This window comes from Thunnus albacares, chromosome 17, assembly GCF_914725855.1.
Source record: "Thunnus albacares chromosome 17, fThuAlb1.1, whole genome shotgun sequence".
In the NCBI taxonomy this organism is placed as follows: domain Eukaryota; kingdom Metazoa; phylum Chordata; class Actinopteri; order Scombriformes; family Scombridae; genus Thunnus; species Thunnus albacares.
In genome coordinates this window covers 16,659,012-16,673,627 of record NC_058122.1, presented here as the reverse complement: position 1 = coordinate 16,673,627, position 14,616 = coordinate 16,659,012, and the positions used below count along the sequence as shown (strand labels likewise).

General features: G+C 37.4%; 2 protein-coding genes across 5 annotated transcripts; both read left to right on the top strand.

The window, feature by feature from the left end:
* The first annotated feature begins 749 nt into the window (after nt 1-749).
* Nucleotides 750-10,376, top strand: LOC122967103 (transmembrane channel-like protein 6). Of its 4 annotated transcripts, none has more exons than XM_044331551.1 (20): nt 750-1,183; nt 2,144-2,262; nt 2,384-2,503; nt 2,627-2,776; nt 2,873-2,996; nt 3,136-3,223; nt 3,313-3,570; nt 3,658-3,785; nt 3,874-4,018; nt 4,458-4,610; nt 5,068-5,216; nt 6,511-6,601; nt 6,798-6,895; nt 6,996-7,091; nt 7,203-7,278; nt 7,382-7,515; nt 9,352-9,525; nt 9,791-9,869; nt 9,957-10,038; nt 10,193-10,376. In XM_044331551.1, exons 1-19 carry the CDS (start codon nt 1,128-1,130, stop codon nt 10,035-10,037), a joined length of 2,319 nt encoding a protein of 772 aa, XP_044187486.1. In that variant the 5' UTR covers nt 750-1,127; the 3' UTR covers nt 10,038; nt 10,193-10,376. The 4 variants fall into 4 exon arrangements, with proteins under 4 accessions (XP_044187486.1, XP_044187483.1, XP_044187484.1 ...); XM_044331548.1 differs by having other exon boundaries at nt 4,458-4,637; XM_044331549.1 differs by having other exon boundaries at nt 751-1,183; nt 2,888-2,996; nt 4,458-4,637.
* A 1,009-nt stretch (nt 10,377-11,385) lies between these two features.
* Nucleotides 11,386-13,606, top strand: LOC122967436 (heterogeneous nuclear ribonucleoprotein A1). Its single transcript, XM_044332098.1, has 5 exons — nt 11,386-11,485; nt 11,688-11,779; nt 11,893-11,988; nt 12,113-12,259; nt 12,402-13,606. The coding sequence occupies exons 1-5, from the start codon at nt 11,461-11,463 to the stop codon at nt 12,522-12,524; spliced, it is 483 nt and encodes a 160-aa protein (XP_044188033.1). The 5' UTR covers nt 11,386-11,460; the 3' UTR covers nt 12,525-13,606.
* The last annotated feature ends 1,010 nt before the right edge of the window (nt 13,607-14,616 follow it).

The following is a 14,616-nucleotide window of genomic DNA, read 5'->3' as shown; positions in this document are numbered from 1 at the left end:
TTTTGCAGTTCCTCACTATGACCACTGGAGGGGAGTGAACACCCATGATTATACATACAGAATTCAAGCTGTAGGCGTTTGATCAAATCCATATTTGTTTATTCCATATAGCATAATAAGTGTAACCAGGGAGTTTCTTTTCGGGTTATTTTCAATCTCTGCATATTCAAATTCTTTTAGTGACTCCCAGAGTACAGTTATATTTGTCATGTTTTGGTTTATTTCCCCAGGATCTAGGGTTTTTTTTTGTTGTTGTGATGTCTTGTGTGTGCACTGACAGAATTTGTTAGTTATTGTTTGTTAAGACTTTGCTCTAGGAGACAGGTGAGATCTGGTTCAGCAAATTGATCCAACACTGATGCTAGTTTTATACACTGTTTTGACAAATTTAATGCAGTGTTGCAGTTTCTCACTGTGACCATGGAGGGCAGTGGACACTATAACTCCAACTTGCAGACACAATATATATGACTTTTATGTTTGGTTAAAAATGACTGAATAGATTGAAACAGCAGCTGCTCAATTATTTACATATTTTTTGGAAAAATATACGTGATGTATTATTATTTATTTATTTATTTACTCATAGTACCAAATGGGTCTACCAGGCATGTCAGAGATGCTTAAATAATTGCAAGCTCAGTTGAGATGCAGGCAGATATTACTTTGTGCTAATTACAAATAAGGCACAGCTGTGTTGAGATAGACAGAGAGAGAGAGAGAGAGAGACAGACAGACAGACAGAGAGAGAGAGAGAGAGAGAGAGAGAGAGAGAGAGAGAGAGAGAGAGAGACAGGAAGTGTGTATGGTGTCTTTTCATAGTTTGTCAATCTCTTTGTCTTTCATTTGCATTGCCTGTTTTATTTCTGTCACATAGTTCATTGGTGAGGAAGTTGTTGCTTTCCCAGAAGCACTGTGATACAGGTCAGAGGGTGAATTTCACAGGAAGAAAAACATCATTTTGTCAGAGTTTCATTGAGCAGCGGCTTCATATTGTAGAAGGATGAATAAAAGAAGTCAGTGTTCAAAGTCAGAAATGACCCACTGAGAGTGGCCCACTATGTGGCTAATGAAGACTGATCCTCTTGGAGATTTGTGTTTGCAGTACTCAGAGATCATTAAGGAACATGGCACACAGTGTGAGCTTCGATGTCAACATTTGCCAGACTGAATCAGACTATGAGTAAGTTATTATTTCAATTTTCTATTGGTTGTTTTCTTTAAGAGATGCTTTACTTTTGGTTCTACCTGTGCCTGCCTATCATGTGCTGTGTATCTGTCTGCTGGGTGTCCTGGTGAATTTTATTGTAATTTTGTCTTTACAACATATTGTAGTTGTTTACCATGACATTGGAAGGCAAATGCTATTGCTATATTGTGTTACCAATAAACAAAATTGTATTTTTCTATGATATTCTTTTTACAATTTACATGCATCTTCTTGTGAACACTGAAAATCCCCCTTGCCTACAGCTAGTGTGCGGAAGGACCAGTGCGTTTGTAGCTGCAATTTTCAGTGATTTGAGATTAATCTATCTTTACATGTGTTTTAGTGTTGCAACCAATGATTATTTTTCATTATCGAATAATTTTCTCAATTAATCAATTAGTTGTTTGGTCTATAAAATGTCAGAAAATGGTGAAAAATGTTTCCCAAAACACAAGCTCAAATGTCGTCTTTTGTCCTGACCAATGGTCCACAACTTAAAGATATTCAGTTTACTATCATAAGAGCCAGAAAATATTCACATTTTTTTCATAAAGAATGACTGCAAAGGATTAGTCAATAATCAAAATAGTTGGCAATTGATTTAATAGTTGGCAACTAATTGATTAATCGACTAATGATTGCAGCTCTACATGTATTAGTGTAGTTTTTGCAACTTCTTGCACTTTGGTATTTGGAAATGGAGAACATTTAGAGATTCTCAAGGATCCAAATCGCTGTGGGAAATGTAGAATAATTCTGTGAAAAGAAAAAGCTCTGGAATTTAACCTACCATGGACAGCAATGATTAAAATATATAAAGTTGAGACACAAGTTCTCTTCATACATACTGCTTTCCAGATGGTGCAGAGTTGTAAGGGCTAAAGCTTTTGGGAGTCTTGGTCATGGTTTACTGTATTGGTTACTCTCCTGCAGGAACCTGAATGATGGTGAACCAGGCCAGTTGTCTCTCTGCGAGATGGTCAGAGAACCAGCAGCCAGCACCCAGAGGTGGTCTGAAACCCTGCAGATGGAAGTGTTTAGGGAATGCACAGGTACAATTACACGGCTGCCCCTTTACTGGAAACAAAGTCTTCTCATCATTTACAGTGAGGTGTAAATGATGAGAATTATCTACAAATGCACAAGATTTACTTTCAATTCATCATCTTTCAGACAGCTGGCCAACAGCCAGCCACATGACAGATGACAGAGAGGAGATCAACCCTCTGCAGAGGTACCGATGGTCAGCTGCCACAGTAAAGATCCTTTCTTCAATGCCCAGTCGCACTGTTGGTGAGATTAAATGTTTCTCGCTACTTTCGAAAAAGTTGTCACCAGGCGATACAATCTTTCTGTGGCTGTTAAAAATAAGACAAATGTCCAGAGAATAAAATAAGCTTGACTGTCTGTTGACAGGGCAAACTAGCACTACAGGCACTTCCAGGTGTGAAACACGCTCCTCTCAGCTACACAGACACCAGACCACATCCCAGGATACTTCCCACCACTCCAGACCAATCCAGGATGACTTTGTCCTTACAGATGTGGAAGAAATAAGTGGTGAAGGTAAAATAGCTCCAAACATTAGACAATTATTACTGTTGTTCAAGTGAGTCTTCCTGTTCTTCTCTCTACACTGAGCGTCAATGAGTCAATTTCTAGAATGTGGTTTTACAGAAAACGAGAAGGAGCAGTTGCTATCCAGGCTTCAAGGTCTCTCAGTGGCTGATAGCATGCGTAAGCTGCGAGCCATGCCACTTAGCCTCGCAGACAAGAAGGAGCTCAGGTACACATGGCACTGACAACAAGAAATGACCTCAGAATAAAAGCTATCGAAATTTTGGTAACTTATAGCGATGATGAACCTGATGTGCTCTCACCATCTCTGCAAGGTGTTTAAACTACCTCACCTCTTGTTTTATTAGGCAACTCGCTCTCAATGATGTAGCTGAAAGTTCATTCATCACCAGAAAGATTCCATACTACAGCAGTTTCAGAATGTACATTTCAAGGGTAAGTACAAACAGGAAAAAGTGTATATCAGTGTTTGCTGTGTCATCAGTGTTTGCTGTGTCATCAGTCACATGTTTCGCTTCCCTCAGACTTGGCGCCAATGCGTCTACAACTGCCTCCCCATCCTTGCGTCCCTCCGATTGTGGCACTCGCCCATGAAGCGACTGAGTGGGCGTTTTGGAACCGGAGTGCTCTCCTACTTCCTGTTTCTCCGAACCCTCATGCTGTTTAACCTCCTCCTCTTCTTCATCACCGGCCTATTTCTGGTGTTCCCTCAAGCCATCAACCCTCCTCAAAATGGGCGCCCTTACAACAATTTCACTGGTCTTGAGCTTCTCACAGGCAAGGTGAGATGTGGTCGATGTGTACTTCTTGTCCTTCTGTCTGTGGCACTTTCTTGAACAAGATCTCCCCTCCATCTGCTCTCCTGTCAGGGTTACTTCTCTCAGAGTCTGATGTTTTACGGCTACTACAGCAACACCAACAGCACAATCATACCTGCAGCCTATTTCTTTACCATCACCATCACCTTCTTCATTATCTGCATCATCCTGGTGCACAGGTCAGACAATAAATTCATTTTTTTATATGCATTCATGCTATTTTAGTCCATATGCTATGTGTTTTGTAACTTTTTTATTCTCTTGCAGCATATCCAAGTCCTTTGGGAGAAGTTTTCATGTCCTCAAGTCTAATGGGAATCTGGCGGTCAAGGTGTTCTGCTCCTGGGACTTTAAAGTCAGCAAGAAGACATCTGTTAGACTGCAGTGTGAGAAAATCAGTACTCAGCTCAAAGTACGCAACCATTTAAGTATTCAATTAGACTCACTGATATGTGAAACATTAGCATCCATGTGAGGGTGTAGAAAAATGTATTTTAAAGCAGATAATAATATACCATAGATGTTTCACACATTAACCTCAATATGCTACATGTTTGGTTACATTGTCACACTATCTCAGTTCTTGTGCAGTGGTGTTTACACAGGAAGTTTTTAATGATGCCTTTTCACACAATAAAACATGGTCCTCAAATGCACATTAAGACTAATGAAGGCCATTTTCTTATCAAGGAAGGATTTAAATGTATATTCCAAATATACAGCAGGTGATAGCAGATGTCAGCCTTGACAGGGTCGACAAACAATATGCACATTTGTGTTGTGTTTCAACTTATTGTGTAGGTCATTTAAATGCTTCTTGTGCAAGATTACAAATACTGCTCTTGCAACAGGAGCTGCTCTCAGAGATGATGAGTGGAGAAGATGAAGAGAGCAACATGGAGCGACTCTGCCGCATCTTTGTGCATCTGTCAGCATGGGCTGCCTGTCTGGCCAGCATCGCCCTGGGCACCCTGACAGTCTATCATCTGTCAGAAAAAAAAAAGGTTAGAGAAAAATGTGCAACAACTGTTGTGCAACCACACATGGTAGATTTCATACGTATTTAAGCAGCTATTTACTTTTCTCAAGCATACCACGAAAATAACTCGGAAGAAGTACCTTCCCCCTGAGTTTGTTTACTTCTCCTTTTTCATTTCCTGGCAGAAGTTTTACATTTGCTTGTCAGCTCAAAAGAATCACTATGTGTGAGAATCTGAAACACCCTTTCAGTGTTTCATACCAATCTCCTGACACTTAATTTTTTTTCAACTGGTAACACTGCTGGGAAAACTAGTAACAAATGGTGCCAAGATGTATTTAAATTAAATAACATTATCAATAAGAGCTTTTAGACACAACGCACATAAGGTTCTTCTGCTGTAGAGTCTTCAACTTTTTTCACAGCAGACATTTAGACCTGCTGGTGAGACTAATAATATTAATAATTTTGCATTACAGCAGACTGACACGTCTTCCACAGAAACTGAACTGCTGCCAGTGTCTGCAGTAGTGTCGGCCATTAACCTGTTACTCCCTGGACTCTTCAACCTATGTGCTTGGCTAGAGAAATATGACTCACCCAGTGTTCGTGTCTATGTCTCCATCTTCAGGTGAGGAAGAAGTACAAAAAACATGATGAAGTTCAAACATGCAAAATGATAATAAGCAAAACACATTTTGAAGTGAAAGTGGACTTTAAATTGCAAAGCTGTGTAATTCCACTTAATTTAGAACTACAAAACTACAAAAAGAACTACAAAAAACAAAACAACAACATTTTGTCATATTTTATCAGTAATAGTTCAGCTTCAGTCATTTCTAAACCATTATCGAACAAAAGGTCTGGGAATTCATAGATGACTCGTGGTATTAGACTAAGGGCATATTTTAGAATAAAACTTTGTTATTTACTGATATATAACTTCACGCTAATACCGAAAACATTCTGTGAACTTTTAAACTGCACTAAAAACTATGTTTTCTTGTATATGTACCATGTAAATGTTTTCCTCAGTTATTATGTAGGCATTTTAATTTTTATAGATTTTGTTTTTAAGAAAAGTTTGGTACATGGCAACAAGTAGATTTTCACTTCATTTCAGTGGACATACGAAAATAAACAAATAAAAATAAGGAGCACATACAAAAGTGGAAGACCCAGTCAACAATGAAATGAGACATATTCCAAAAAAGATCCCAACAGCACAGACTCATAAGATGTTAATGCATAATAACTAAAGCAAATGCACAGTTTTGATATATATGGCATTTTAGATCTGTCCTCTAAACATAAATCAGGAGTTTACCCACGGTTTCCAAAACCTTGACCCAGAACGGTCTGATTGAAACACATTCCCATTTATAATGTTTGAAAATCTCCCACTTTATATTGTGCTTTCAGCACAAATTATCTTTCACCAGCTTAATTCTGTTAAGTATTAATGTTGTGTGACAAGATTTGTAATGTTTTATAATCATTACCTATAAAATTGCCAGTGGATTTGTTGAAGATCCCCTCTAGACACACTTTAAGACATAAAAATAATCTTTTTATTAACAATGGTCTTTTTCACCAAAAATTTTTAAATTATCCAATTATCCTTCACCCCTATTGGAAATCCAGCATATGCAAATATTGTTCATTTCAAGTGTAAGTGCTGCGCATAAGATGTCTCCAATAGGAGGCCATTTTGCTGGCCTTCTGGTGTCAAACTCTACATGGAGAAGCTCAAACATGCAAATTAAGTGACAATAAGCAAAACACATTTTGGAGTGAAAATGGACTTTAAGTTGGAAAGCTGTGCAATTCCACATAATTTATTTCCTTTTTTTTTGAAATATTGGTTTTATCTTCTTGTTAGAGCTGTTGTCATAAAATGGAAAATTTCCTCCTTATTTTCTCAGGAACCTGTTGTTGAAAGTCAGTGTAATTGGAGTGCTGTGTTACCACTGGCTCGGGAGAATTGCGGTGGAACCAGAAAATCATGGCCTACAGGTTACAAGCATCCACATATTTGAAAGTCATAATTAGTGGTGGCACGACACTGACATTGTGTAATGTCCATCATTACTAAAATAATACCTTTAGGACAGAATAAGTAACTGGATGTTTGGATGTGACCTATTTATCTAACCTTATTGGGGATGTGACACAACCCTAAGTCCACTTATTGTGCTTATGTTGTCCACAGTGTTGGGAGAGCTTTGTGGGGCGAGAGCTATATCGCTTGCTTCTGATGGACTTCATCTTCACGGTGCTTTACACTTTTTTGGGAGAGTTCCTGTGGAGGCAAGTTGTCAGATCATGTAACTTGATTCTGCTGTTTACTGTTGATAAAACTGACTGTTAAGCCACAATACTGAATACCGACGTGGCATCTTCCATTCAGGCTCTTTTCCAAGCACGTGTTGAAAAGGAACAGGAAGCCAGTGTTTGACATTGCTCGTAATGTGCTGGAGCTCATATATGGGCAGACCCTCACTTGGTAATTACACAGCATTACATCACATCTTTGAATACCATCACTTAGTTAACACACACACACACACACACACAAAAAGTGAATTAAACATTAATGGTTTTCTGTTTTTCCTAGGATTGGGGTTCTGTTCGCACCATTGCTTCCTGCCATCCAGATCATAAAATTGTTTGTGCTGTTTTACATGAGGAAGGTTGGTACAGCAGATGTTTCCACTACTTTTCAACTTCTACTTTCATAAAGTGTGTCTGGATTGCATGACAAACTGAATGTTCTTTCTCTGGTTTCTTCCTCAGGACAGTCTGTTGCTCAACTGTCAGGCCTCAAGTAAGCCCTGGAGGGCCAGTCAAATGACAACATTATTCATCTCTCTTTTGTTCTTCCCCTCATTTCTTGGTGCTGCCACGGTTGTCACATATACAATTTGGAAGTGAGTGGAACAAACAGCCTCTCTCTTGCTGACTGACTTGACTCTGACTGACTGATGCTCACAAGCATTTTCTACACCAAAAGGCATCCACATCCCAAGACACATGAATAGACTTCTAAAAACATGCTGACAGTCTCTCGTTGCATTCCAAGCATATTTACCATTTTGTAACCTAGAATGTAGAATTTAAATTACAACAATGACTGTGAGGTTAAAAGTGTCAAATTCAGTTTAATTTGAGGGTGTTTGCATCAATATTGTGAAGGGTGTAGGAGTTGTAGCCCACCGTTTTGGTGCTGTAAATATTCACATATCTGTATCAATCCACAGCTATGGAGCCTAGGAGGGGCCATGGAGGAAAAAAAAAAACTAATTTGTGCTCTTGTTTGAATAATTTGGGCCTTCGATTTAATAATTTGTGCCCACGGATTACTTAATTAGTGCTCTCGATTTATCTATTTTGCTTGTTCTCCTCTTGTAGAGGGTACCAAATGCATTCAGTCAGCCAGAAGTTTGAAAAAAGCAATGGAGAGGTGTGCAAGTGACATGCCTTAAAGGGAAACGTCTTCTTCATCACTTTCTTCAAACTCCAAGCTAACTGAAAGCATTTGGTGCCCTCTACAAGAGGGGAACAGGCAAAATGGATAAATCGAGAGCAATAATTTAAGACCCCCTCCAGACTTGTATTGAGACAATAGTGCGTGTCTGATATAGTTTTTCCACAAAAAAAAGTATAACTACCATGTTAAAATGCTTAAAATGGCATCTACTCATGCCAAGTCATTAAAAATTGCAGAATCTATGAATATTCAAATATGTTTCAATTCAGAAGTTTAACTTCTGGACACAAGATGTCTCTTTCTTTAGTGTAACACCAATTCTCAGTGTATGTGCACTGGAAGCTTCAAGTTTCCCCATCACACTTGTGTAAGTTGCATACTGGATCATGATAGGCTCCAAATGAGTTGTGATATCACAAATCATGCTCATGGAGACACCCCTAAAAATCAGATCTTTAATGAGCACAGAGAAACATTCTACTTTGAGCAGATGAATGTGAAAAAAGCCCTCTGGTGTCGAACTCTGCACATACATATTTTTGAGTGAAGGGGGACTTTAAGTAATCTGTGTGAATGAATTACCAGTATTAAATTGAGAGCATGAATTAGGTTTTTTTTTTTTTTTTTTTTTTTACCTCAGTGGCCCCTCCTGGGCTCTGTACACAGCTGAAAGTATTCCTCAACAAATGCAGTATCTGTTCCTCTTAGAATAATATTTTCTTCAAACAGCAGTGCCAAGTTGTTTAAGAAAATTACTTTGTCTCTTTAAAAATGAAATTATATATATTTCAGAGCCGGATTAAACAAATGAGATGTAATTGTAAGCTTTAGAGATGCTGTTAGGAGGATTCTGTAGCTTTTGGACAGAGCTAGTCCAGCTGTTTCCCCCAGTTTCCAGTTTTTGTTCTAAGCTAACAGTCTGTGCACAGTAGCTTCATATTTACTATACAGACGTGAGCAGTGTCAATCCTCTAAACTAACTCTCATAAGAAAACAAATAAGTGTATCTCCCGAAATGTCAAACTATTCCTTTAAAGATGTCTTCACTAGAAACAAATGAGCCTGAGTGCCATAAATAGGGCAGGGAAGTCGGAAAATATTGCAAGTCTGACTTCTTTTATGGGATTTGTTGACACTATGAAAAATATAAAATGTTTGCCAACATCAGCCTTTTTTTTCCATTCTGAAATCCAATGTGCTGGAGCTTGGAGCCTGAACAGCAGAAAAGGTGTCACAAATTCTTACAGACTGCACTCCATCTGTTTGTCGTCCACAGGATTAAACCCTCATCAGGTTGTGGCCCTTTCAGGAATAATACCATATTTGAGTCGGTGGGGGTGTGGGCCGAACAGATGCAGAACACTCATCCAGTCCTGACGTGGCTTAACTGGATTTACAGATATCTAGTGGATAACCCACTTTTGTTATTCCTCGCCAGTGGAGTTTTTCTGTGAGTGGTGACATGATCACCCAAAATTTTTAAACAACCTGCCTAATTTTCACAATATTTCACAATCAGCTTCTCCTTATCAAGAGCTTGCCATTAAGAGTCACCATTATATCATTGTATCTAAGATGTAGAATGTATTTTGGCAGTTACTTTATTAACAAATTGTTTACCTCATTTAAATCTTTTGGAGTTGTGAGCTACCTGTGTGAATGTTGTTTAGGCGCTTTAAATTTGAATTGATCCCTCATGCTTTTTTATTTTTCAGAATGGTGATATACATTCACTCTCAAGTTGTCGATGGCCAAAGGAGAATCATCAGTCTGTTAGAGAAGCAAATTGAAAATGTATGCATAATCAAACTTTTTTTTTTTTTTCTAATCACTGGTATGTGTACAGTATGTGGATAGTGATTTTATATTTCTTGTATACAGGAAGGTAAGGACAAAAAGTTCCTCATCACCAAACTGCAAGACATAAATGAACAGAGTAGTCCGGTTTCTCCTCATCAATAAGGTGCGTAGTCTGAGTGCTGTATATCCTCATTGTATAACATATCATGTACAACATATCATCTTTATTTTTCCTCACCGTTTTCATGAGTTCACTTAATGATCTGCATTTGCGTGAGCACTGTCTTCCATATAAAATGTTTTCCTGCTTTTAACAGCAACACACTGAAGAAATGGCAAGATATCATCTCATCAACAACACATATCTTAGTGTTGATATAATCATCAATGCCAAGATAGCTATCAGCACCATCAGGAATGTCACGTACAAGGTACAAAGAGAATGAAAGTGGAAGAAAAAACAGTTACAGTAAAAAAAATAAATAAAAGTGTTCAAATACATTCTATGATGTTTGTGAGTCCTTAATGTGCTGGATGAACACAAAACTAAATCACTGGACTGTTAGTGCCATAATGGAGTCATTTATCCTTATTTATACATAGAGCTCTTATTGTATGTCAGGATGTTAGTTTTTTTTTAAATTTTGCAGTTATTTTTTAGAATCTATGTTGAATGTAAAAGCAAATGTGTAAGTTTATGTATAAGGATCTTGAATGTGTTGTATTGAAAGATAAAATAAATTTTTTTGTGAATGTGTCTATCACTGAAAAAGGAATCTTTCTCTCTTCTCTAAACATGTAAGAATTAATTTTGCAGTGCTTTACTGAGATTTTGTAATTTTTATATATATATATATATATATATATATATATATATATATATATATATATATATATATATATATATATATATATATTCTTAATTTCTTAAGAAGACATTCAATGTGACATTATGTAAAATCTATGCAGGGAGAAAAAAATCTATTACATCTACTTTATCTATGTCTCTTTGTGTAGTTTGAATGTTTTTGTGACAAATTATTATTTAGCTAATAATATTTTTAAAAGAGATTTAGAGGTCAAAATGCGGATGGTAGTGTCCTATTGCATGTTGTGTCAACCTCTGGCAGTTTGCTATATATGCAGTAACTTGCAAAGATAAGTGCAGTATATTCAATATTTTCCACATATTATGAAAAATAGGGAGAGTACTTGGATGTTGGAACTCTTGTGAGACTCATATGGCCCCTTGAATCAGTTGAACTTTTAAATTTAAAATCACAACTGAAAACAAGATATACTGTTGTACTGTATACTGCTGCTTCACATGCAGGACAAGTGTAAACTTAGTCTGGAGCAGTTCCATTAGCAAGTGCTCAACAATGTCAACAATCCTGAATAGCATATTTTGACATTAAGCAACTCTTTCACCAGTCACTCAAACTTGTTTCTGTGAAGTTCACGAGAAAAACGTGATAGGAAGGAGGAGATTTCGTCATTGTGACTTAGAGGGACACTATATGAAGCCTCTCCACAACACCTTCATTTGCATTTTGAGTCAGTCTCTACTTGGAAGAGCCGGTCGATGAGCATCTCAGTAATGACCTCTGGTAAGTAACAGCTTTCTTGACATCACACCTCATCTGCTAAGAAAGATTTCATATTATCGTGTTTCTAATTTTACATTCATGTGAAGCAATTAAATCATTTGACTTATTTTGTTTGCAAATCCTTGGTACAACATTCCCACATTATAATACTTTCCCACTGCACAGTGTTTATAAATCTACAAACTCATCTCTCTTCCTCCAGATAAGATGGAAGTGAACACAGCACCTCAGAGAAGAGTGTACATCAGTCTTCCAAAGAAATACATGGCTAGTTTGGCTAAACATTATGAACTGGTAAACAGTTTCTCTCTTTCCTACATTATATTTACAGGGTGCATCACTTATTTAATCTTTTTGACTTTGAACTATAATATGCCATTAATCTTATAATTTTCTACTGTTTATAGGACCATGGATTGGTTATAAAAGATCTGAACCCTTACTTAAATGAAGGATATGTACAGGCTTACTTCAGAGAATGGGGAACCATCACAGCGTGTAAGGTAAAGTCCGAAAATAATTACTGCTTAAAATATAAGTGCCTTTGTTAATGTATTTCTGTATATATCATCAATATTTAGGAGACCTAATTAAAGAATTCCCCTTGTCTGTTGGATTGGATTCTAGATTAAGAAGAACCCGAACTCAGGGAATAATAAGACACTAGCATATGTGAGGTTTTCTACTGAGGAAGAAGCAGACAGAGCAGACTGGGCTGGTCCTCACTTTCTTGGAGGCTCCGAAGTGGAGGTGAAACGAGTTGTTAGTCCAAAAGTGAGTATTCACCGGTATGTCTCTCGGTCTGTCAGTGCAAAGTTGTATCATGGGAATAATGATGATGGCAGTATTTGGTTTAAAAAGTGAGCGTTTGCTGCCTTCATCAGGTGACTTTAAAAATGTGTCTGCTTTCTTTCAGATTGTGGAGGATTCAGATGAGAAGAACGCGGCAGTCACTGCTTTGCCTCAACCACGCCGTTCAATGGGTCTGGGCTACATACTCGAAGATGCTCAATGGTTGGATGATGATATGGATGAATAAACAAATTGCAGCTCTGCAACTTTTTTCTTTGAGTTAAAAATTCCAAATAGATGTGTACATTGTAGTGGACAAACCCAGGAGCATAGGAAGAAGCTGAATTCTTTTAGAAATGTAGTGGTGTTTTGGTCTGGCAGTCTATCTGTATATCTGTATTGTGAGAGAGAGATCTAAACAATGGTTATCATTTGATGTATTTCTTGTATATATTTTACAAATGTTTTCAAATTAAGGGGTAAATGTTAGTCTGTCAGTCAGTACCTGCTCTAACATATCAACCTTCTGTGTAGGCAAGCTACCCTGTTCAACAGTTAGTTTATGTTGTTGTACTTTTGTCTGAGCCAGTGGTAAAACAAATCATAGTTATTTATATTTCTACGTCTCTTTAATGTGTTGATCTGACAAACCTTTAGATGACAGTGTTGTTTGTTGTCAATTCAATAAGACAGTAATGTCACTGTGTTATTGTGACATGTTTGTGAAGAAATCCTATTCCTAGACAAGCTGAACTCTTGAACTTATTTCTATTTGAGGGTTGTTCACTGACCTTTGGGGTTAGTTACAGATATCTTCAACATAGGCCTACTGGCTTAGAAACTGTGTGGATCATGAGGTACCTAGACTGAGCTAAACTTGAACTCTGACATCATCTGTATGACTGTACTTGTTTGTAAGAAGGCATAACAGTTTGTGGAAATGTCCATTTAGGGACGCCTGAACAACATGCTTTCTCTCCAAAAATACAAGATAATTGTGTTTTTGTATTTGGCTTCAGTGTGTGCCATGGAGCCAAAGGAAGGTTTCTCTCCACAAATATACATGACATAAGAGTAACTGATTGTATAATGTATTGTACAGAGTTTACAACTGCTTCAACAATTAACAATGTTGAATGCTCTGTTTTGAGTCTTTGTGTGTTCTTGAGTGAATGATGCAAAAAATTTCCATGACAGTATGCAGGAGCGGACGCAGACGGTGGCCTCAGGGCATGAAGGATGTCAGGAAAACAAGACTAGGTCAACACCTAGTCAGTGGTAGTGTCTATAATGTGAACTCCTGGATAATAAATTATTCATTTTCATGTTTGAATTCCTTTCATTTTGTATTTCTTCCTAATTAAAATCTGTTATCCCAGTTTGTTATATATACTAAAGAGAGGTGATTGCGGCCCCTCTTGCTGACTTGACTGTATGGGGTAAAGGTCAGGAGGTCACTGAAATATCTGGCTTTTATCAGAACAATACATTAAGAAAGTAGGTATGTTTCTATTTTCATGGTTTCATGCGCATACCTCAGAAATTTGGAAAAAGGCTGTAATACTGCAAAAAGGTTTTACAGTTGGGTGAGGTGGAGAAGTTACTTTTTGTATCGTACACAAAGCTTAACCTTAAAGGCCTCCACTCTACCAGAATGCCCCGAAAATAAAGACTAAATACAACATGGGCGTCAGTGGTGTACGCAACAGCAATGCCCGTGGATCAAGGCCCTCCTCTGTATCACCATAGTGGTTGATAAAAACAACCACAGTGTATACATAGGTCAGAAGGGTCACATTCATTCATTAAAAACATTAATCCATCCTAGGTGGGAAGCAGCAGTTACATGTTATGATGTATCAGATGATTAAGTGTGTAATCTTGTCACATCGTTTGTTTGTATTCACATAAAGGGAGTTGATGGAAACAAAATCTATAATTGACTCACAATTTATTTAGCTTAAATTTTAGAAATTCACTTTTAAAAACATTTTAAAGTTTACTTACAAGCTGTGAGTTGATAATGTTAAATACACACACATTACATGTGTTAGTAGGGCAAGAAAAGACAAATTAACAGCCCATTTCATTAAGATGTAGGGATTTGCTCTCAAAGTGATTATTATTTTGTTTTCTTACGCAAAAACTTTACTCTAAATATGAAGATCAGTGGCAAATTGGGACTGTAGCTACTGTGGTAGGGGGAGAAACATACTCCACACAGGATGAAAATAATCACCTGAATTCAAATAAAAATATGGAACTTTTGCCTGCTATTTGCATATCTTGTTACTTAAGATTCTTCAGCAGTGTGATGTCACAGGCATCATTCCATTCTG